The sequence below is a fragment of the Rhamphochromis longiceps genome, linkage group LG16 (genome assembly GCF_057381845.1).
Source record: "Rhamphochromis longiceps isolate RC_006_pf linkage group LG16, R_longiceps_female_GT1.1, whole genome shotgun sequence".
Classification (NCBI taxonomy): Eukaryota; Metazoa; Chordata; class Actinopteri; order Cichliformes; family Cichlidae; genus Rhamphochromis; species Rhamphochromis longiceps.
Window position 1 is genome coordinate 36,034,249 of NC_140572.1, and position 25,325 is coordinate 36,059,573.

General features: G+C 39.7%; 1 protein-coding gene across 3 annotated transcripts in view; it reads left to right on the forward strand.

Annotated features, from left to right (window-relative positions):
• Positions 1 to 205: 205 nt before the first annotated feature.
• slc39a10 (solute carrier family 39 member 10) overlaps positions 206 to 25,325 on the forward strand; it is a 34,562-nt gene continuing 9,442 nt past the window's right edge. Inside the window, exons 1-4 of one of the 3 annotated variants that reach the window (XM_085383609.1) lie at positions 225 to 272; positions 12,491 to 12,569; positions 16,098 to 17,258; positions 18,155 to 18,332. In XM_085383609.1, coding sequence (XP_085239735.1) covers positions 16,119 to 17,258; positions 18,155 to 18,332 — 1,318 coding nt within the window. In that variant the 5' untranslated portion in view covers positions 225 to 272; positions 12,491 to 12,569; positions 16,098 to 16,118. Of the gene's footprint in view, positions 273 to 12,490; positions 12,570 to 13,546; positions 13,687 to 16,097; positions 17,259 to 18,154; positions 18,333 to 25,325 lie in introns of those variants that run through there. The other 2 variants (XM_085383611.1, XM_085383610.1) reach the window with 2 other exon arrangements.

The window sequence follows — 25,325 nt, forward strand, 5'->3', positions numbered from 1 at the left end:
AACAGCTTGAGGGAAAAAAGAACGTGAACTCCTCAGACAGTCATATGACAGACCAGACACCATTTGGCGGAAAGAAACGTCAGCGCTTTCATTGGTGTACTGCGCACTTTACGTAGACTTAAGGACCACCCCCACGAACTCCACGTAAAGTTCTCAGCAGGCGTTGGTGAATGAGCTGGTCTCTCGTACGTTCACGTAAAGCTGGACGACTTTTTTTTTTTTTTTTTTTTTGGTAACGAGCGGAGAGGAGATGCACACGGCACTCGAGTGAGGTAACTATATAAAAAAACCCATTTGTTATCATTCACTCCCACAACATGGACCCGGGCAGCGTTATCCACGGCTCGTGGATTTTGTTCGCCGCTGTTGCGAACATTTGTAACGAAACATAACACCGTTCTTTATATCGTTGGTCTTTCTAGACTGTGAGCTAATTTCCTGTGAGTCGTCTGCTAGCTTATGTTAGCTGGTTGGATTGTTGTCTTCCTTTCCAGGCTAGCGTTAGCCTTCCGAGAACGGGCTGACTGTGAAGTGAGGGGCTTTGAAATAGTACCTCTGTGAGGTATTCCGGTGTTTTGAACATAAGCGACTACTTCAAGTGTTCATTTTTGTGCCTTTTAACGCTGTCGTGTTGAAATCACGTCTCAAGGACGCGGAAGTGTAGCACGCTTAGTCTGATATTCGAACCACGTGCGGATTTCAGCCCTCCCTCTGATCAGTTTATTGATGAGTGATTGGCGATTTTACTGCGATTCCTCAACAGCAGACGGTTCTCCCTAGTCTAACTTGTGTGACTGGTCTGTTTCTGATTTTTATTGAACTTGTAGACATTACACGGCTTTCACCCACCTTGCTGAACACTGCATGCGTGGGGAGCTGCCATTGTGGAGCGACTGCATTTGGTGATATGCAAATATGGCATTCAAACAGTACCCTCCCTCTCTATAAATATTCACTCTATTGTACTAAATTTCTGAGCATCACCACAAAGTCTTTTTATAAGCTCTTAATTGAAATCAGCATCGTCAAAGTGATCCGGGTGAAATGTCCGCGCATTTGTTCATTTTCTCATCGTCTGTCTCGTTGAATCAGTGATCCCCTTTTCAGCGTCCAACATTTATTTTCTTCCTGTTGCCAGCAGAGTTTACTGACCCGCGTAAAACTAATTTAAGTTAATCTGTACTACTATAACGATTGGATATTTGTTTTAAAAAACTAAATGTTCAAAGTAACTAATAGCTAAAGCTTAAAATGGATGCAGTGGAGTAAACGCCCCCCCCCCCCCCTTTACTTTTCTTGCAGTGCTGATTTTATTGCAATTGCAACTGCCATGTTTGACCGTCTTGATTAACAGCCAGCTTGAGTAAAATATTGCGTGCGTGTGTTTCCTCTACATTCGGTCCAGCGGCAGTGCTGTAACCTAGTTCATTCAATATTAAGTTGCAGTTTTAAAGTGTACTAAGTTGGTATAATAATACTTTGGCATTTCATTTCTGCCTATAAGGAATCCTGAAAGGGGAAAAATGTTCATTACTGGGAATCAATTAATTATTTAATTAATTCATTTATTTATTTATTTTTAACACAGCGAGTTCTACCTGGCAAGGATCCGAGTGTGTGGCTGGTGGTGTTTGGAAGGTTGTAATACCTAATCTGAAATCCCTAAATCTTGCACTTGACAAATGCCATCTATGATATAGTAATTAAATAAAATAATTGAAACTAACCTTTATAGAAAATTAAAAAAATTAAGGGGGAAGAAAAACGAATAAACGTAATAAGTTTGAGGCAGACAAATTCAACAAATTTATTAGATTTTCACCTTGGTCATGGTCCTTGTGGCAAAATAGCTTCTAGTCTAACACTTCTAAAAATATTATGTAATGTTGTAATGTAGGCACTATGAAAGTGATGTCATGAAGTTTAATGCAACTCTGAGTTTCACATCTATATGTAACCAGAAAGGCTAAAAATACTTCCTAGCACAGTGCCTTATTTGGTGTATGTAACACAATGAGTCACATTGAAGTATGTAGTTATGTACTGAATCATATTTACTCTCTGCTTAAAATATATGTGTAACATTTGGGTGGAAAATTGATGAAACAGCTACTGCAGGATATACACTCATTTATTTAGGTGTGCTTTGGTCTGACTTAAGGCCGTTGGCTGAATTGCTAAAGCTGGAAAGGTTGGCTTATTACATCCCCACCCCAATGTGGTTCCACTGCATTACATGCCATATCCAAACCAACCACAATTAAGGGAGTAGGTTAAAGATCTCACAAGTGCAGCACCTGTTAGCATCTAGATGTCCACACTTCTGTACATATGCGTTCTGCTTCGTTAGGTAATTAAATTAAATAACTCTTTTTAGTGTGGTTCCTTGTTCAGATATACTCTTTGAGTGAGGAGGACTAGAAGGATCAGAATAAAGAAAGGCTCCTGGGATATACTGACTTTTAATCCCTAAAGTCAGGTACATACTAGATGAGTCTTGGGCAGTCCCAAATGTTGTGGCACCACATTGGTGGCCCTTTATAATCCCAGAAATTATATACGTAGTTATTTTAGCCAATACTGATCATTATTCATAGACTAAATAGTGGAATCATGTCTGTTTATCTACATTTCATTGGACTCTTGATTATGCTCCATTGCCTACAAAGACATCCAGGAAATTTGGATAATGCGTGACCGGTCTGCTAGTAACCAACAGGAAACTGTATGAAATGAAATAAAAAATGTGAAAAAGGAAAACTGATTCTGACGAAGAAGAAACGTGTGTATAATTTGTTCTCCAACTAAAGAGGATGTAGAAAATAGAAAAGAAATAACAGCCGTGGTTCTTGGCCCTGATTCAATAACGGGCGCTATCATCATACAGTGTACTTGCATCAAAGTTGATGTCCATGTTTATTAGATTCGTGTTGCTCAGTGTAACTTGTGATGAACTTATAAGATTGCTGAAATCAGAGTGTGTAGACACCTTAATAAGAGTAGCTTATGTTGGATCCTGTAATTCCCATAATGCAATTGTTTCTTATGTTAGACTTTCTCTAGTTTGCAAATACCACTGATTTTCAAACTTAAGGGCTTGAGTTTATAATACAAGGGTTGTTGTAAACCAGCAGTCTTAAACCAAGGCTGAGATTACTCTACAATACAGGTCTGTTTATCCTGTAATTGTTAAGCTTAGGTACTAAACCTTTTTTTGCCACATGCAGTCATGTGAATACAGTGTGGCCTTTGATTTTAAGGTTTTTACAGCAAAACAAAAAGTCTCGTTAGATAAGAAACCTCATGTGAATAAAACAACATTTTATACTATGCCATTATTTATTTAACAAAATAAGCCGAGGTTTAGAAGCTGTATGTGGGAAAACTAAGTAGAAATTCTTTTGTGGGGGTTAAGAGGGTAAGTAGCAGGCAGGTGCCACCAAGCAAATACAAATGTGATTCTTTGTTAAAAGAAGTTTTGGCAGTTTTGTGGTCTGGATCGTTCAGGTGTGTTAACACGCTGCTGAGGAGGAAAGACATCAGTTTTGAGCTTAGAGAAGCAGTTGATGCTGCCCTTCAATGCGAAAAGGGTTTTAAGGTCATTTCCAAACAATTTGAAGTCTACCATTCCACATGGAAAAAAGTTATTCACAACTGGAAAACATTCAAGTTGTCCATCTTCCCAGAAGTCAACATATCAGCCAATTCACCCCAAGGTCAGTGGTCAGAAAAACTAGGGGAAAAAACAAGCAAGCAACATGCATTTTAGCTTCTATAAGCCCCACTTAGCATGTTGAACATTAAAGTTCATGACATTACAATGAGAAAAAACAAGTATGACTTGTTGGAAAGAGGCTCTCAGGAGAAGGCCTCTTCTTTTTGAATAAGCAGACAGCAATGCAAAGGTTTGGAAAATTGCATCTGAACAAGCCACAAAACGTCTTTTGGTCATATGACAAAGTCAAAGACCCTGGGCTGTTCACTTGCGTGCTCTAGAGTCAAATGTCAGACGATCAGCTGACAATCAAAGTTTGTCTGATACTGAGATAAGAAACAGAAGAATCATTGTACATTTTAAATGCTCAATGGGCTGAATGAAAAAGTGCTGCTTTGTAATGCACTAAAGAACCACTAAAAGTTCTGAAGAATTTTAAGAGGCAGATGTATGATTGAAACAGTTTTTTTTTGTTGTTTATAACTATTTTTTTTCTGTAAGGCTTGTCCTGCAGTGTAATTACTAAAATGGCATTTGGCCATAATGTTCTCTTGTTTCACCATAAGCCACTGATTTAAATCTAACGTTGTCACTTGATTTTTTTTTTTCTACTTTGACCACAAAATTAGTCTTACTAATTACTTACATTACTTCCCTGTTAACTGTAATTAAATCAGGAAATTATGCAGAACATGGTGCGGTGCAATAGAGTGGCTAAGTGTATGTTTCAGTGCAGTTGGTTTGTAAGTGCAAAATTCTGCTTTAGTTTTTTTTCTTCCTTATCCATTTACGTTTTTTTTTTAAACACCTGATTTCAGTTTCTAGTTTAGCTTCAGGTAACAATACCCTTGGAATCTGATTTGGGTGATAAAGTCTTTCCAGTGGCTTTAACTTTCACTGTCTGGAGTTGAACTACCTTTAGTTAAACAACACCTGTGCTGAGGGCAAAGTTTAGATACTTTATTGTGGTAAAGTCAGTACTGCAAAGGCTTCCGCACAGAGTATCACTGCTGCCATGTTGTAACTGAAGAGCGTCCACACAGAGGTCCTGGTATTTGTTCGTTTCACCATCAGCCCAGTGACGAGGATTAGTGTGTTCTTGAGTATCACAAGGTAGTATGTTCAAAAAATTAAGCTAAGTGTCTTTTGTGGTTAGCTGACTAGGTGACTTAAAACTAGCAGTTGTTAAGAAAGTATTTGAACCTTCTGCTTTATTGCAGACTCAGTAAGATTTTAAGTGTCCAAGAAAATTGTGCTGAGAAAAACACAGTGCTGTGGGTCCTGTGTGCTTTGGAAGGTGATAGGTGTGTTACATGTGCGTTGTTGTGCTAAAGTAAAGTTACTGTTTTGGAGCCTGTTGTTGTTGAATGTTTCTAATGTCTTCCAGTTGCCCCAGATACAAAGATGTGTGAAATGATAATAAATATAACTAATCTAATCTCAGTCTTGTGTAAGAAAAACTTGAGTAGACATGACTTGGGTCAGTGGTGCAGACATCAGGAGGTACAGGAGTTTAAATTCTTTTATTTGTTTTTTTTAATTTTTCATGAACAGATATGAGACAACACTGTTAGGGGGCATTTGGTTCATTTCAGGTTTGCAAGTAACTAATTTACATCAAAAGTCAAATGATAAAATGGGCAGAATGTCCTGGTATTACACATCTATGCACACATTCACACATCTATGACCAAGTAGTTGGTCAGGTGGTTGATCCCTGACTGCTCAGACACGCAGACACGCACATTCCCCCTCTGTGCCTCCCCGCCTCTCTGCACAAATTAGTTAAATCACTGGACTCAAAAGCCTCAAAACAGTCAACCTGTTACTTATGTTAGTGCTGCGGTCCACATTCTGCATTTGTCCGGCGTGAATTTGTGCCTTTGTTCAAATGTTTTGGGCATACTTTTAAATCAGAGGTAAGGATCACTCTATATTTCTTTTATTTTGTTGTCTTTTTTGCATTGTGTATTCCTTTGCTGATAGTTGAGTTCACTTGTATGTACACTATCCAGCACTGCAGTCTGAATCTGTTTTTGCACTGTGATGAGCACGCTTCCAGGCCACAGAGCATCAGCCATGCACCTGCGTCTCACCACAGCAACCTCGTGTCATTTAGCTGCTTCTTGAATTTTCCTGCAGAATCCATGGCTGTAAACAGCAAATTCAGCATCAGTGTACGCGTGAGTCAGTGGCATCGTGCAGAAAAGATGTTTATGCTTGTACAGCATTGTCACGCTCTCTGACTGCAAGGAGTTTAAGGGGAGTTGCGGTCTGTTTACATGTGAACCTGAAGGTGTCACAGAAGCCGACAACCTATTTTCAAATCCCAGTGGGATACTGGGGTTTAACCATATGGCATGTGCCAACCTTGTTTTCTCAGATTTGTTTTACATGGACATTTAAGGGCTTTTGGAAGGATTTCTTGGTCATTCATTTACCATGTTTTTCAGTTGCTGACAAAGTACCTTGGGATCAGTTTGTAGTAGTCTTCACCTACCACCTGTGCTGAGTCTGCTGCAATGAAACCTGCACTGCAGCTCATGGTGAGATGGTTCTTATGATGCATATACAGAATAGCTACTTCTGATAAGAGGATTGCTGGTTTCACCTGTTGAGATGACTACCTTTATCATTGTTGTTACCAATAACATTGGTAAATGCTTGTACACGGTTTGACGAAAGTAGTCCCTCTGTAACCGCAAAGTGTAGGCTTGCTTGTGCTTTATGAGGCAGTTAAGCTAGGCTGTAACAGTTTGCTGTTGTGTGTCAGTGCTGTAATGTCTCACCACTGTTGAATGACTGCTTAGGACAGCAGTTATGTGTGAGATAAAAAACAATTCACAACCTATTATGTTCCCTGCTGTTTTTGGTGATTGTCTGCAGAGATGCATGACCTAAACTCAGGTGTGTCATATGTTTCCTCTCCTGCCACGCCAGACTGTGACTGTGGTCCTTCATTTTTTCCTCAGACCATCTGCTGGCAGTTTTGTCCATGTGGCAGCTGACATCTGCCCTCTTATGTGGGCCTGAGGCCTTACTAAGAAAACCCTCTTCTCTGACATGTTGTTTTTTTCCTGTCTCAAGAAAAAAGTTGTTCCCATTCCCCACTTGGCTCAAGGTTTTAGTTATGTAGCTTCCCGGCTTATTGGTGTGGATCAAAAAGTGGAGGCTTAATCCGCTCTGATGTAACCATCACAGGTCTGTAAAACTGCCTGACTTTTGGGGGGATTTATCACATTTCAAGGGCTCAAAATATTGCAATACTTGAGAAACCATGTGTACATTTATTGCTTTTTAAGTAGAATTACATTTCTAAGGAGTTGTAGTCAAATACGCAGTGTGACAAAGTACCCATGTGCATATATCTCCCAGCCTCACAAATCTCTTATTAAATTTTTTCTTTTATTGGTCTTGTTGGCACAAACCAATATACTTGTTTTGTAACAGTGAGCACAAGAGGTTTCACTTACATGTCTTTGGTACCAGAATTTATGTTTTGCTTCATTCCTGTTTCCCTGCAGACACCGACCTCATGCCGAGATGAGAGGTATGTGTATGGTCGTGTGAGAATCATATGAATCAGCTTACGGGTCAAAGTTGGTTTTTCTTTTTTTTTTTCCTGCAGAGAAATAACAGCATTCCTTTAGTTATCAGCAACTTTGAGGAGAAACGAGGACATGTTTTTAAAGATTAATTTATAAGTATTATAATGCTAGCTTTTTCAGCTGTACGGCTTAGTCATTTGGCAATGAGATAACACATTCCTACTCATATGGTAGCTCCAGTTTGCAGAATGAATCAGGAGTCAGTCAGATAAACTATTATTAGACCTTATAGATGTTCTCTAATTTTGTGTGTTGTAGAACAATAGTAGTTATGCTCAGAGTGTCTCTTTTTTAATATAATATAGCACCATTGTCGTTTGGAGTCTCACCTAAACTAATATTACACACAGCTGACTTCTGAACCGAAGTGTGCTTAAGTAAAACCCTTCAGGGTTTGAGTGCTGTTGGTGGACCAGAATAAGAGGTTTGCTCCTCTTATGAAACAAACATGCGTAAGAACCTAACAGTGAATTCAGCTGTGGTGTTTTTGTTTTTTTTTTTAGTTTTCTTCATCTGTTCATCTCTTTGAGAGATTTCTAGATACACTTTAAAGTCAGGGTGAGACTTTAAAGCTGCCAGTGGTCAAAAGCTTTTAAAATGGGGATGGGAGCATCTGGTTTATGTTGCAGATGCACAGTTGGGTTGTAGCTTTCCCCTCCTTGGGGGCGCATAAATGGCACAATTCAGTGTTCCTGAAGTCCTCAGGGAAGGAAGAACAGCCTTAATATTCAACAGTTTTCATTTGGTGTATTGCCTTATACTGGTCATGTAAGCACATTGGGCATTTACCACTTTTATCTCAGAAGGTGCTAAAGAAAAGCCACCCAGCCTGGTGATTAAGCTACAAATATCCAGATGCAGCTAGGGCTGTTCGATATAACGATATGTATCGGCTAACGATATAAAATCGTCTATAGTTTCATTTTACGCTATCGTTTGTTTCGTGGTGTTGTAAAATAAACTGTTTAGGGCAATATTTTTTTCATGGTTTTGATGGTCACTGTAGTGGCTATATTAATTTCCTAAAGTTCTCTCTTTGTCTTATTTTTAATATAACCACACTACAGATGGACAAGCGCCTGTTTTTATGCATTGTCGTTAGCAACAACGACGGCAAAACCATCGCGTGTCCGCTGGTTTAGTTTCCACATTAACCTTTCACAATAAAGTTCAAGATCCTGTTGAGACTTTTCAAAATAAACTGAATCACATGAAAGGGTATGCAGAGCGTTTACGGATGAGAAGCAAAAAAGAGCCGTCAGGTGCTAAAAAATAAACCTTAGATTCAAACGTTAGAACAGGCTTTTCCCCGCAGCACATTGTGTAATAAATACTCACAAAGAAAACGGCGGGCGTTACAACTTACGTCTAAAAATGTATCGTTTCATGCATCGGTTAAAACACTCGACTCCAGGTACGCCGCCCAGCTGGAAACACTTCACTAAGTCGAGCTGCCCGAGAGTCACAGAATTTACAGAAAATATTACATTCTTGTGATTTATATCGTTATCGGGACGATAGATGTCTTAATATCGGGATATGAGATTTTTTTTCATATCGCACAGCCCTAGATGCAGCCATGTTTTTTTGTTTGTTTTTTTAAAGGTCAGGGCACATGGTGGTGTTCTTGGCATGTTCTGATGTCAGATTTATTAACATTTATAGAAAAACAAAAATACATTTCCACCATATAAACGGAGTCAGATTTCAGACCATTTTCTTGGTCAGGTCAAGCCTAATATTGTACAGTGTAGTCAAAATGGGTAATTAATACAGGTGGTGCTAATATGTGCAGTTAGCCACTGAAAGCCATTTAGTGTTTACTAAGTTTTAATTGGTGATTATGGGTACTATAAATTACTGCGCTGATGCGTAATGATTTAATTTTCTTCCCTTGGCTAAGCTAAATTTCTGTCACCTTAGAGTTGATAGCCTTTCCCTTTCGGTCGTTTTGCTTCTGTTTGTGATCCCAGAGCTGAGAACATAAAAAACCCATTTCCTTTTCGCCGCTTCTCTGGTAAATGTCTCAGATTCACATTCGGTGAAACTACACTTCTTTCTTATTCTTTTTATTGCTGTGTCTGGCAATCACAAGAAGGTGCAAACAGCAATGTTAACTAAAAACTATTAAATAAAAGAAGTTAACAGTGCATCCACTCTTTCTTGCACCATGCACGCACACACCATCTGAGAACAAGAATGCAAATGCACATTTCTGTCTTTGTGTGTGCTGTTTTAGTTGTGAGATTTATCCATTTGTCCTCAGGTGTAAAGATTAAATTTGGTCACCATCGTCCTCGGGGAATATGTATCACTCAAGATCTAATTCTGTTGCCTCGATGTGGCCTTGCTCTATTTTTGGACTTATTGTCTCACTATAATGGTTGTAGTTCCTTGGGCAAATTGGCCAGAGGTTGTGCTGGTTATCCACTAGAGGTTTACATTGACAAGGTAATTTCTTTCCCAAATTCTTAATATCTAAAGTATAAATATCTAAAGAAACAAGATCAAGTACAGATTATGCAGTAGTACAACGGTCTGGGTCACCTGCAGAAGGTACTGAGATGTTGCAGGTTACATTAGACTGTATATAAAAGATGGCCATCACTGTGATGTTATCCATTGGTTTGTAAAAGCTGAGTGTTTTTGCCATTGTCATGTTTTCTTTCTGAAACCAGATGTTATGAGCACTGAAACTGTGAGACTACAGGCTCACACTGCAGGCTGGCTTTGTGTCTCCTTCTGAAGACCAAAGTCTACAAAATGAATTTGTCTATGAATATCACTGAAATTTGAAAGCTCCCCCCCATCGAGTCCATGAGCTGTTCTTTTGAAGCTTATATATAACTAATCTCCAGTTACCTTATTCTATGATCTCAGTAAACACATTTCTAGTACGTCGTTTGGCAAGGAAAGTCACTCCCTGCAGGTATTTGGGTTTAAGCCATTTTCAGCTGGGCTTTTGTAACCAGTATGTAACAAAATATATAAACAATGGGCAAATCAGAAGATTTCAGGAACGACAGGAGCCCAGAGGATGGGTAACCACAATGAAAACACAACTGCAAATGATGAAGCAATAGTTCAACTGTATTTGAAATTTGTGCACTGTATTGCATTTACAATAACAACCAAAATTGTGTGTGCGCGCACAGATACCCAAAATAAAAAAGAAAAGAACGTTAGACCCGGGTCTTTTAAAGTGTCAATAGGATCCAGATCAGGCCTGTTTGGTGATCTGGTGAGTTATTGGTGTGAGTTCAGTCCACGATCGATGTATGGTTTGCACTGTTTTGTCCTACCACAGTTCAGGCAACCAGACTTCAAGATTCAATTCCAAATGGGCTGTGGCTCGCCATCCATTGCAATGGAAAATTATTCCTCTTCTGCGGATTTCCACAAAGTCTGTAATCCAAAGTTCTCCGGGGAGTCTCGGCTCCTTTCTCCAACTCAAAAAACCTGACCTAAGAGTGAGGTCAGAATTACTTCAAATGAACATTGTTCACACTTAACTAACAACACTTCTGTTTTAAAGTATAAAGCATGAACAAAATGTGTTTCAATTTCTAATGTTGTACAACTAATCAAATTCTAAACGTTTTCATTATATGGCAATGTAGCTATCGCCAATCATTAAAGCAATTCACACTGCTCATTAAAAGCAGCAAACTCAATATACTCTGCTCACGGTCAAGTAACAACAGTGATGAATAAAAAGTAACACAAAACATTTCAATACAACAGATAGACATACTGTTTTTTCCTTAACCTAACAACAGCTAATAAGTTCTCAACTAACGCTGAACAACGGGAGTGAGCGTTTAGCACACTCGCTAGCTACTAGCACACTTGCTAGCTACTTGCATAGTACCGTCACCATTAGCGTTTGTTTTTTGAAGCGAACAACATTAACATTTCAGGATGCCGATCAGCGGCTATAACAGTTTCGTTACTCACCAGTGCAAAGCACTTCGTATTCATAAAACTAGCTTCGGCTATCCAAATCTGGCGGCTAATCAAGCAGACACCAACAGCTTCGCTGTTTCAACAGCTACCACGTTTTCCCCACAGGTACAGCTATGGCGCGTGTGGTCTAAACAGCCTTAGCAGCGCAACCAAACATGAAAAACAAGGCGGGACAAACAATCCCATTGGTTGGACTGCATTTGTATCCAGGTCAACAAATAACCTTTGAGAAACAAAAATAAACAAATAATGCAATTCCATACAAAATAATTTGGATTTTTTCTTTAGAGTCTCTCTCCAATCATGAGTGTTTTTAACTGAACAGAATAAAACACCTTTAATAATAATTACAATAAACAGTCTCTAATTCCATCTGTTTGCCACTGGGCTACACTTTCCTTTTCAGACCCAGAAGATACGTCCATGAAGTCTGATTTTTCCACCCATCCTTCCATTGTTTACCACTTATCTGAATGATAGAGGCAATTTGCAACAGCAGTCCAAGCAGAGAAGCCTAGACTTCCCTCATCCTGGCCACCTCTTCTTGCCCATCTGCCTAGATGGTGGGCCGTCTGGAAGAGGTGGACAAACTCCACTGGCTCCTTTTCAGGTGGAGGATCAGCAGATCTAGCAACCCTGACCAGCAAACCTTAGAAGGAAACTAATTCTGCAGCTTGTATCTGGAACCTCATTCTCCCAGAGTTCATGATCATGGGTGAGGGTACAAACCCAGATTTACCGGTAAATCAAAAGGTTTTACACTCAGCTTTTTCTCCACCGCAACATATCAATATAGCTGCACCTATTAGTCTGTCACTCTCACACTCCATTCTGTCTTACTCATGAACTAGACCCTGAGATACTTGGGGCATTGACTTGTCCCAGACTATGATTGGACACTCCACTCTTTTCCACCTAAGAAACATAGTAGAGATATGGTCGTGCTGATTTTCATTACCGCTGCTTCACACTGGGCCATGAACCATTTCAGTGCAAGCTGAAGGTCAACAGCTGATGAAGCCAGCAGGACCAGGAAATCCTTAGGTCATCAAAGTGGAGACCCTCCACCATGTAGCTACGCCTAGATGTTGTTGAGCTTGTTACTGCCATAATGCTTCATCACCTTTTCTTTATGCGAAAGACTGATTCTCACTTCTCTGCCTCCCTTTTTTTTTTTTTTTTTTTTTTTTTTTTTTTTCAGGGTGCAAGTTTCAGAAGAGTTGTTACACCCCCATTTAATTACACCAAGACTGGGGGCCAAGCAGGCAAAGAAGTGTTTGGTGAGTGAAAAACTTACTGCAGTGTGCTGTGTAATCAGATTTCCCACAGATTCAGGTTCTGTGTGTGACTGTGTTGGGGATGTGGGGAAATGTGTCAGGGTTTTTCTTGGCTCAAAATTGCCTTGTGAACACGTAGTCTACATTTAGTTTAAGGCAAAGAGTGACTTACCTGTGCTGAAAGGCAGAGATCTGTTTGGTGGGTAACAAGTCTGTTTTTATTTTCCCCTCTGCAAATCATTCATACAACATACTTTCTGTGTTTGAGCTTAAACTGGTGTCGGTTGCTTCAGATTCTGTTAGTGGATCTAGCTCATAGTGGATCTACCGACCAGCTGCAGTACAAGACAGTGTTGGAGTTCATCCCAGCGTGGGACAATGTCCTCTCTGGGAAAGCAGCTGAATGATATCAAGGATTCCCACAACAGTAGCTTGGCTAGCAAGACAGCCTGTAGGGACAACATGACAGCTGGGGCTTTAAACACAAATTTAGAGGATTGTCTGATTGGTTCTGTTCTCTCAGACAGGAATAGATAGATTTCTAATATGAGTTGCCAAACAAGGTACATAGGCACCTGTTTATACACCTCAGCAGCCCACCGAAGTAAAGTGTGTGTGTGGGAAACACTGGTGATAATAGGATTATTTTCTTAACATGTACTGAAACAACTGCGATTAAACAGTTCTCTGACCGCTCAGTGAAATCAATTTTATATTAAACTCATGTATATGTGAACATAAAAATTCCAGAGAGGAAAAAATATCCCTTAAAATTGATTTGTCTTGCTTACGTTTTACATTAGCTTTTGTAACACACAATTAAACTGTAGCACTCGATAGAGATTCTGTTGTTTCCAATAAAGGCCAAGCACAACAAAGACTCCAGTCAGGAGACATTGCAGGCTCTGTTGCTGCTGAGAGGGTGTGCTCTTAAAAATAGGTCTTGCTTTGCCCCAACCTATCTGCTGTTAGGTTCATAGGTCACTGCTGTCTCATGTTTATAAACACCGTCTTGCCGGCAGTGGCGAAGTATGCTTCTAACCACACTTAACTACTGCAACCTTGAGTCAGAACGCCCTCATTCAAATTTCACACACCATTCATTCAAGAGCACACTGTGGTAAGTTGGCTTGATTTTAGTTTCAGAGTGAAGCTGGGATTAAGTAACTGAATTTTTTTTGTGGTTTTGAAATGTTTAACCACCTTTTGAAGGTGTTTGCTTGAATGCGGTTTAAATGTGTTTGTAGAGGTTTGGGTGTGTTTACTGTAATTGGTGCAGAGAGCAACAATTATGGTGTTCATTTAAAACAAAAAATGGCATTATATTGCAAAAGTCTGTAACACACTGATTCTAAACTCCATTATGAGCTAATAGTCTTTGGCTGATAAGCTACTGATGCTGTCTGGACAGTGATCAAGGCACTGATGAATGAATAGGGCTTTGATTTTATGTTGATTGGCTTCTTCTAGAATTTTCCTTTTGTTATAAATTTGAGTGGAAATATATTTGTATCAGAAGGCGTCACTGGTTGGGTGCATAGATTTAAAAGGCTTTTTTTGTTGTGGGTATGACTCCTGTGTTACGCATGTAAGGAGATATTTTTATCTTATAGGAAGGAAAACTATGCATCATCCTAAGATAAAATATTGTCATTGGATAGATTCTCCTTATACTCTTAACCAAGGAAAGTTTTTGTGCACAGATCTGTTTCCTTTCCTTTGAGTTTCTATTTTGATATTTCTTGCTGTTTTGTGGATATCCAGAAAGAAATCAATGCGGTTAAATTGTGATGTTCTTTGTTTGTGGTTCTCACACATGCCTACGGTGTGCAGTCTGTTGTTAGTAGCCTTGACAGCTGTGAGAAGGATCTATCATCTTCTTTGTCTACAACAGTATTTGTGGTCTGCACAACACAGATCTATTCCCTCATGATGTGCATGCTGTAAATCCTCTATAAACTTTACTAACAAGCTGAAGTGTGTGGAGGAGCGATTACACACATTTGTCTGGTCTCTTCTGTGTGCCATCGCACCATTATCCAGCAGTATTCCTCATATGACCTCTCTTTATTTCTCTCCACCCCTCCTCTCTCGCATCACCCACCCACGGGCTTCACGAGAGACCTTATGAGGATCATTTGACTGGAATGATACTGCTGCTTCAGGCATTTTAAAGTAGGGGGAAAACAAGCAATTTGTTACACAAATTTATGCTCCAGAAGGCTTTATGATTTAGTCATTAGATCTGTTATTCTAAGCTGGAGGTAGCAGCTTTGAATCGTCTTTTTATCTGTGGTGTGCCAGCTTTTTAGCTCGCATCTTTTTGTGTGTGTCTAACATTGTATGTGAACTTTTAAACTGGAGGATGTCAGTGTGTTATTGTGTTAGTAGGCCTGATATCGATCACAGATTTTAATGATCTCAGGATTGTGTAATCTGATACTAGTGGCTCGTGTTTGTATTATTTATTTACTTATTTTATATGGTGTTCCCGTATGTAACATAGACCAATAACATTTGGTTGTTTGCTTTTATTCTGGAAGATTTTATTATTCCTTGTTGCATTGCCACATTTTGAAAAAGATTGCAAGAAAGTATAGTTTCATTGTGAAACTGTAACTGTGTCCGTTTTTATTTGTTCTTACCTAAGGACAGACCATAATTAATGTGTGTTGTTTGTTGACTGTAACCAGTCTCATTGAGGTGATTTAATCATCGTTGACTGTTTAATCAAAGCTGCTATCCAAAGAAACAAATCAAGGGAAACAGTAACAGGAAACTAACTAAATAAGTTTTGTTTGCATATAAATACATATTTTGTAAAAGATGAATAAATCAAGATTCGGATCCTCACTGTGATTTGGTGACAATGAGGAAATATATCCTCACTGCAAAAAATAATATTCCAAATGAATAAGTATGATTTTTTTTTTTTTTTTTTTTTTAACTTATGATCAAACATGTTGTGTAACCACATAAATTAATACAAATTAAAACTCATTAGACTCAAAATTATATCAAGTATATTAAAATGGGTTTCAAGAAGTGAAATAACAACATTATTTTTAAAATGATTTTTACTGCACTACAAACTTATCATACGTTTCAAAGAACAAAGGAAAACAAACAGATGCAAAATACATTACACTTTTACAAGCTAAATAAAAGGCCTTTATTTGTTCTCGTAGATTGATTTGCTGATGCACTAATCAGCATAGTCTCAATGGTGCTGATTATCTTAAAAGAAAAGATTAATTGTGAAGTTTTACTTGGGACTAAAAAGGCTAGATTACACTTCCCCTTGTGTCCATGAGTTGATGTCCACATGTCTGCTTAGTTTGTGAGACCACGCAGACCCATCTATGGAGAATTTACATTACAGTGTACCATAGAAGTATGCATTAGCTCCATGGGAGCCTGACGCTGTAACAGGCAAGTACAACAGGAATCCAGGCTTTAGATCAGTTCAGTGCTTTTGTCACGGTCTTATTCTTTTACTTATTTATCCATTTATTTATTTATTTATTGCAGGTGACGAGAATTGAGGGGACAATGAGAGTCCACATGCACACAAAGTTCTGTTTCCTGTGTGTGCTCACGTTCCTCTTTCATCAGTGCAGCCACTGCCATGAAGGAGGACACCACCATCAGCACGATGGGCATCACCACAATGATCATGACAGCGCTCACAGCGACCTGCAGATTTCTGAGGCTCCATACGTGAGAGGGGTCACAGAGTCCCCAGGGTCCAAGAGTGGGCACGCTGGGGATGCTCTTGAGGAGGAACAGCGCTTCTACATCCAGCAGCTTTTCAGGCGCTATGGCCAGGAAGACCGGCTAGATTTCAAGGGCTTTCAGAGTCTGTTGTTTAGCTTGGGATTGGGAGAAGTGAAGGTTGTAGGTTTGGATCATGAGGATCTGGGCCATGACCATGTAGCCCACCTCGAGGTGTTGGATATGCTGCACGGACATTCATCCACTAACGCTGGCCACAGCCACGGCCAGGGCCACCGGCACAGTCACACCACACAGATGCGTCCACACCAAAAACAAGACTCTCAGCATCCACACACAGAAGGAGCTCCCACTCGGTGCAGCCAAACCACTGCTGGACCGACAGATCACGAACATGATCACGAACATGACCATGAACAAGATCACAATCACACTAAGGTAGAGGAGAATGACCATCAACATGACACACACGACTTTGGCGACCACAACAATCACACACATGATGAAGAGCACAAACCCCAGCAGGTCAACCACAGGGACCTGTCTTCTCAGCCTCACCCTGATCACGACCACAGCAACCACAGTGATCATGAACATGACTACAATCATATTCATGAAGTGCACACAGACATAGGCGGCACTCACCTCGACCAGGAAAAGCTGGAGCCATCTCAGGTGCCCCAGAGGCTGCAGCCCACCCCGACAGAAAACCGACCCAAGAAACCCTGGAAACCGGGAAGAGTCAGAGGACAGCGAGGGCGAGACAAAACCACATCTTCTCACACACCTGCATCTGATGACCACGACCATGACAACACTCATGACCATAACCACACACATGGTCACAGCCACTCTCATAAAGATAAGAGAGAGGCACCGGGGGCACTTCCCGTGCCCACTCTGCCAGTCTCCATGCCAGCTGGTCATCCAGGTGGATTAACCCATCAGCATGAGGAGGTAAGATTATTTTTTATTTGTTTTTTTCTTTTTTTATTAAATGCACCTGTTGTGGTTTCCAATTTGCTTTTTTAACTTTTGTGATAGTTTTGTGTCATTCTGAGCTCCTCCGCTGTGTCAAACAAGTAGTTGAAGCTTCCTTTCCCCCATCTTTAACCCACTATTTTCTGATTGGTAGCCTGTGCCATTTTTTTTATTTTTTTATTTTATTGATCTGTTACTCCTGCAAACTCTAAAAATAACATCAAAGTCATACATTAATTGAGCCCATGGATCCAGCAGGATATTTGAATCTGGACTAGATTTTGATCTTCTTGGGAACATCAAAACAATTAACTGGTCAAATTTACATGTGACACTGTCCATAAAGTTTTAAGCAATCCTGTTAAAAAAAACAGACTGACAAACTAAAACTATTACATAAACCCCCTGATGAAGTTAAATATAGTGTTGGGAAATCTGAAAGCCTTGAAAACAGTCCACTTGTTTGTAATAAATGTGTATTTTTTCACAAAAGGACAAAAAACAAGAAGGATTAAATAAACAGACACAAGAAACCAGATTTTTATTTAAATGCTATTGTTCTAATAAGTTATCAGTGCTTATTCGAGTGTTTGTTGTTGCACTACTGCTTAAGTTATTATATCGTGTTGGTTTTCTGTGTGTGGAATCTCTCTCAGCATTTTTAAATGAATGGTTGGCTTTCCTCGTGGATGTTTGGATCAGTCAGTACTGCCAAAGTGAAATTCCCTTAACATAAAATCTGTCTTTTGCTGCAGCTCACATTGTGTTTGAGTGAAATTTGACTTTACAAGAAGTGATTCTGTTATTTGTAATGTTTTTCAGTGGTTCCCTGCGTTTATTTATATTTTCATGTTCTCACCTTCTCACTCCAGTGTTTGAACCTCACTCAGCTCCTCACCTACTACGGCCTCAATCCCGACTCGCTCATCTCCCCCCGCCAGTTTGCGTATCTGTGTCCCGCCTTGCTCTACCAAATAGACAGGCGGGTCTGCATCCTCCATTACGAGCAGATGGATGTGGAGCAGGAAGCCTTTGAGCCTGCCAGTTCTGGTAAGAGCAAACTCATTGATCTGCTCGGAAAAAAAAACCACATAGCAAGGAGAAATATTAATTTCAATGAGTGTCAGCTGCTTAGTTCAGTCCACGGTGCTCATTTTATTTTCATTTCATTCTTTTGGATGACAAAATGCAGCTGAAGCCAGTGTTTTATCCTTGTTTTGGATACTTGGTGTGAGACCAGCAAGCTAAGCAGTCACGGAAGGTGGACTAAAAAGCATCTACTATTATGAAATTGTTGAGACACTGAATATGATGGTAAGAAATTGGAATGGAGGAAAAAGTCACAGTGAAACATTAAAAAATGTGGTTAACAAAGCACACTGTAAGTCAGGGTTTTTGTCTGATGCCATCGGCCATAGGAAACTGCTTTCTTCATAAGTGTAAAACCACAGGGACTCCCATCATAAAACATTAATGTAATGCTGTCTTTACGTAACCTGGAGCTCCTCTCTTAGGGAAGAGTGGAAGATCTGCAAAATATATAATGTTTCTTTAAAATGGTTAAGCCGTATTTTATATTGAGACTTCTATTTCCTGGTACTGCCGCTATCTTTTACTGATTTTATTTTATTTTAATTTTCAGAGCCTGATAGCAAGGGGACAGGGCAATGTGTGCCAAACTGGACCCAAAACAGAGAGTTATAAATAAAAATGTTAAAAAAAATATAAGAAACATTAAATATAAATGTTAAAATATTTAGTATAATATATAAAATACTTTAAAAAAGGAAAAGAACGTTTTTACTTCTAGCTAAACTGCTTTGAGCTGATTTGAATGCAACAGCAATACAAACAACCACTTGTTGCAATGCAGAAGAGTGTCTCTGCTCTGGTTTGACTCACAACACGGCAAACTGTGAAGCAGAAAGGTGACAGCAGCGGCAGAAGACCGTATGAGATGCCACTCCTGTCACATTGACAAGGTGGGACAAATGAAGCAGCCGGTGGGTGTATATAGCGTTTTTCTTAATCAATATTAAGACTAATCTGGAGTAGAGTTGATCACATTTAATTTATAATATACTTAACATTAAACTGGTGACGTCTTGCCTTCTTTACAGTCATTCATTTCATTTTGGCAACTTTGACAATTTGAAAAGTTTTAATTCAAATAAATAAATAAAACAGTTTTGTGTTTGTGCGCTCAAACGTGACTCCAAGATCGAGGTTTTGGAAATGAAAATGTGATTTTTGTGTAACCATACCTCTGCGGCATCCTTCTGCTGTGCAGAGCTGCAGAGGAGACACAGGAGAGCAGTTTGAGCAGCGACATTAACAAAAAAGAAGAACTGAGTATTGGAAGCCAGAGCAGTCGTTGAAGAGTGCTTCTTATGCTCAAATTGCTTCATGTATTTACACAACATGAGTTTTATTTACAGCTGAAGGAAGGCGTAACATCAGTTCTCGCTAATAATGTAGACTTGGAGAAATTTGAGACTCGAGTCACTTAAAGCAGTGAGCGATGTCGTCATTGTCCAGGAGGCTTTTTCCTGCTTACTGCTAAACATGTACTTTGTTCTTTATATCAAACCTGCTGCAAGGTTGTCTCACACTAACCTTTGTTCAAGACGGAAATGTTCCTCTAAAACCACTCAAGACGTTTTTTATGGCGTCTGCTGCTGTAGGCATGACCCTGACCTCATGAGCTTCTGCTCAGTGTGTAGTTTGTGGAACCACTGTGAATCTCATCTGTGGTTCAGGGCTTTTTTTATATAGTTAACTAAAGAAAAAGCAAAAAGTTTGGGAAATGTTTGAGTTAACTGAACTATAGATCAAGCATAGACTCCATGTAAACATGTATCTGTGGACGTCTTTAGTTTAAGTCTTCAACACACAGAGGGTGGCAGCTTTGGTGTGTTTACTGAGACTAGGAAATCTGTGACTTTGAGCGCTAAAAACTGAAATTGTAAACAAAGTGAAACTAAACTGACTTAAAAGTAGTGATTTTGTTTTAAACAGAAAAAAGAAAAATATGTGAAACACAAAACTTTATAAGCAAGTTTACAGTTTTGTCTATATGAAAAGGCTACCATAATTCACCGTGAGCATCAGGAGCTGATTAGGATGGAGGTCATAGTGGAATCACCCCATTAATGTGCTACAGTTGGCCTTCTTGCAGTCATCTTAATACAGGACATTTCTGGGCTATTCACACACCTAACTGCAGCACTCAGTCTGTGTTTGGAGCTTTCCATCTGTCTCTTCTCCTTATTAAATTATTTCAGTTGCCATGGCAGTGAACAAGTGGTCCTTTTTTGTCTTTTCTAAATGGAGCAAAGAAGGACCGTTTGTGTCCCTTTGAGTGCCCAACTACTTCTTTCTTTCAGTGAGCTTTCTTCTCTCAGTTTGTATTCTGATCACATCCTCCAATCAATAATATTCAAAAAAAGAAAATCTGAAAACCGAAAGAGGACAAAAGCGGAGCTATAAAGTCAGAAGGTCAGTATTAAGTCCTGCTCTGAGACCTTACAATGTTTCCAGGTTTATGGGAATGCAAATTATAAAAATATAAAAGTTAATGAGTTACAGGTCGTGAAATAAAACTCGAAGCTATAAAACCTTTCTTACAAATCAAAGGAGGAGCAGTAATCTCAGCTACTGCAAACCAAAAATACAAGACAGACTGCACATCTTTGGGTTTCTTTGAATTTACGCTTTACGGTACATTAATGTGTTTATATTGGTGGGCTCAGCATGTAAATCTCAGAATAGATTGCACAAAGCCATCTGGAATTACAGTATTTTGTAAACTTGTGTAATAATCAGTCTAATCACGTTGTGGCAGTTAAAGGGGACCTTATGCTCGTTTCCAGCTCTGTATTTGTTTTCTTGGTTTCTGCTAGAGTAGCTTTGCATGATTCATGTTTAAAAATAATCTTTCTTTAACTTATAATGGGCCTCGGTGTAGCTCATCCTCTGTAAGTTCAGTGTGAGTTCATCTCCAGCCTCCCTTTAAGTTATTTCAGAGTGTCTGTCCTGTGCAAAGAGAAGGTGTGAAGGGGGATAATAATGAGAAAAAAATCTCTAGATTAAAACACTAAATTTACAAGAAAAACATAAGGAAAAAAAATGTAGGTATTCGATTTAGTCAAGGACTGATATCACGCCACTTTTCAAGGTTAGGCTGGAAAAAAATTCAGAACTTTAACCTCCAAGGATCAGAAACTCCTGAGAAACATCAGCAGCAGCAGCATCTCTTTGTAGTTGTGGTATTAAGTCAAACTATGAACTACAAGCTCAGTCTTAATAAAACTAGTTGTCCTCAGACTTTGGCTAACAACAGGAACACTGTGTGCAGCTAGCTGTGAGTCAAACCAGGGGACAATGAGACTTTTTCCCATGAATTTTCACAGCAAAGCTCAGCGTTTCTATAGAAATCACACCCACCTTCTTCCTTTACAGCGGCGTCCTGAAAGCTCAGACTTACTTGCTGTTTAGTGCAACTCCAGAATTACCATTGGTGAACCTGTGGAAGGATTATTAACTCTGTCTGTCTCCGTGTTGGTCTCTTAAGACATGGTGTTCATCTCGGTCAAGTGTAGCTACTGCTGCATGGTGTTAAATTAAACAGTTGAAGATAGTTATTATTTGTGGAAAATAACTAGTTATGATTTCTGCTGTAATTGAGCAGCCGGAGTCTTTTGGCTTGGTGGGATTAGTCTATAGACTGACCTCATTATGTGAAACTTTGGCCAAGTCTAATATGAACATCCAGCATTATAATGGTTTGTGTATGACAGAAAATTAGGGAAAAGCATAATGAGTTCTGTCTCAGTTTGAGTTCTCATGTTTTGTGTGACCCCCCCCCCCCCCTGCTGTGTAAGTGTGTTTGTTTTTGTGTACATGCTGCAAATTAGACATCACAGTGACTTTGGGTCATAAGATTTACTTTTAATTAGAGGAGTGGCTTTTGTGACTGAAGACAGATTTACACTTGATAGGTTTACAGCGGGGACAGAATTAGACAAAAGGGACTGAAGTTCAGCTGTGAGGTTGGAGAAATTCCCAAAGTGCCTTAATTGTTAAGCACACACTTCCTCCTGGAGAAACCTGTGCCATACGGGCTTCAGGCCAAAGTGTGCCGCCCCTGAAAACATTAATAATAATAATAATTTTTTAAAACCGTAACGATGACGAGGAGGACTGCACAAACAAGTCAAAAGGACAGCAACGGCTCCTCATTAGTGCAAAACTAGAGGCGCTAGATTTTCAGAAATGGTGCACCAAGATTCAACCATAGACGTCACCACAAGCTGCAGAGCTGCCTCTCATTTACCTCCTGCCGGCATCCGCGGGGGAGCTCGGAAAATTTGCAGTTCACTTCTTTCTGGTCCCCACTCCCCTCTTTTTTTTGCGCCGTGCCAATTAGGAGAGCCTAAGCGACACCGGGGGCCATTTTTCTGAGCCGTGGCTCACAGGAGATGCGTAATTGGAGAGAAGTTGGTCTCTTTCGTTCTCTCCTCTGTTCCCTTATCACCGCCTTTAAATTGCCCTGCTGCAACCCCCTGCCCACCTCCATGTCTACGCCTAAGCACACACACATACATACACCTGCCCACACAACCACAGCTGCATAAAGGTAATGAGATAGAGAGGGAGATGAGCTGCGTGAGTGTGAAGGACCTGCGGTGATGTGGCGATGGACTGTCTGGCTGATGTACAGTTGCCTCTCAGGGTTACACGTTGTTCCGCATGATAGCAACAAATAGAAAAGCATTCATCTGTAAAACTTCACTTATATAATGTACATTGAAAATGGTGGTTATAATAAAAACAATAAGGTGAGTGTTAGTGAAGAGATTTGAATACAGATTGACTGTTTTGTCTCACGATGAGCCGCTCTTTGTAATGTGTGGAATCAGTAAAGCGGCTCTGAAGAGACTAATAGCTGTAGTCTGCTGCTTCAAGAGGTAGAGCGCTCTTATAAACATGTTGTCTGAGCTGTGAATAACTCTTATAATTCTACTGTCACGCTTCTAAAACTGCTGGCAACAAACAATCAGGGTTTGGCCATCAATCTCACCGTTGTGATTATAAAGGCAAGGCAAGTTTATTTGTATAGCACAATTCAACAACAAGGTGATTCAAAGTGCTTTACAGAGACTAATAGAGGGTTTCTTGTTTGTAACAATTATACAGTTACTAATACCTAAAATGCCCCAAAATACCAGGATGATGCACAGACTGATTCTTAAATCCCAAAGGTCCATTTTTGGCTAGCATCGTGATGCTAGCATCGTGACTGTTACCACATTGTGGTAACAGTGACATTTCTGCAGATTTTTTTTTATTTTTTTTATTTATTTTTTTTTTTTATCCTTTATTTATCCAGGTAAAAAAATCTCATTTCCAAGAGAGACCTGGCATCATAGCAACAAAAGTCACATACCACATAGGTATATAACATTTACGTAAAAAAAATAAATAAAGTAAAACAGCATTTCAGGGGTTGAAAATACAAGCTGATGTTTGAAGCATCCTCGGGGCAGGAATGAGATGAATTTATATTTTAAAGAAAATTATTTTAATTATTTTATTTAGTGGGCTTCTGCAAAGCTGTGCCCATTTTTAAATAGAAGCATTCTTTCTTTTCACTCCTACGTATGGCTTGGCACAGGTGCAGATGGCACGATCGTCCTGTGATATTAAGAGAGAAGGAAGGAGGGGACGACGAGCTCGACTCGATTCTGTTTGTGACTGCCTTCATCAAACTAAAGTCCACTTCAGCAGGGAAAAGTCCTCCACCTTCAGAAAACTCCAGAGGGTTCGGAGGTGTCTTGATATTCAGCGTCGCTCTCTGGTTTTCTGTCAAATCGCTGAGCAGCTTCTGCCTCAAGGGGCTTTCACGCAGGACGTGGCTTGTGCTGCGCTCGCTGCCGGGTTCAGCATACTGTTTGAGTGAGCTGCAGACGACAGAGCAAAGAGTGCTGACTTTTCAAAGGTTCTCGTGGGAGTAGAGTGCGTAAAATGTTCTGCAGAAACGCAGCGCATCCTTTTCTCTTTAACTGAACGAAGAAGCTCTAATAGATCCATGAAGACGCTGGAAGGGATACACAACAAATATGAGCTGTGCTGACACAACACCGACCTACAACAAGTCACGTGACTCTTAAAACTTGTTTGTATGATTACCTGAAATTAGCGTTTCCTTCCTGTTTTACTAAGCCCGCTGCTGGCTTGATGCTTCACTGCTTCTTTGCAGCAGCGATCTGCACAGGACTGAGGTTGAAGTTTAACATACGAAGGAGAAATAACTTCTTTGTTGTACTCTAATCACTGATAGTTGCTTAAAAACAGGCTTTCCCATCATTCTTACCATAAAGTAGGATTAAAAATACATATGTAGTGACTCATACTAGGACGCAAACACTTTGCTTTGGTCCAAGAGAACCTTTAAAGCTATGAACTAAACATTTTTGACTTTGCTTCCTCCCCAAAAGAAAATATCCTTGAACAACAAAGTAGAAAAGAATGGTAGAAAACATAATTATTTTTTTTTATATATTCATATGCATATATACATGTTATGATTCATGAATAAACCACTGAGGCCTTGGTGAATCTCGGCAGTGCAGATCAGTCAGATGCTCCCTGGCTGGTATCCTTTGGGTGCGCCAGATGCATTTTGTGGTATTTTTGTGCGCTGACTCACGGCCTGCAGTGTGAGGAAACATGGCGAGCCCAGGAGCGATCATATGTTATAAGTGGGCGTGTTAGAAGCCTTCGTCATTCACGCCCTTTTGCCAGTTTGAGAGGAAATATTTTGATGTCAGGATTATTTCGAATTAAAGGCAAGATTTAGTTATTTCTGTTCACTTTTCTGAACACGTTGGAGTCAAAGTTTTTAAAGGGGACCTTTAGTAGCTTGAGTAGCTTTACATGATCACCATCCACAAACAAAATCATCTTTATTTATCTTAAACTGGGTCTTTGTTCAGCTCTTTAGTTTAGTCTGTATCTCAAACAAGGCTTTTTTTTCTTTCT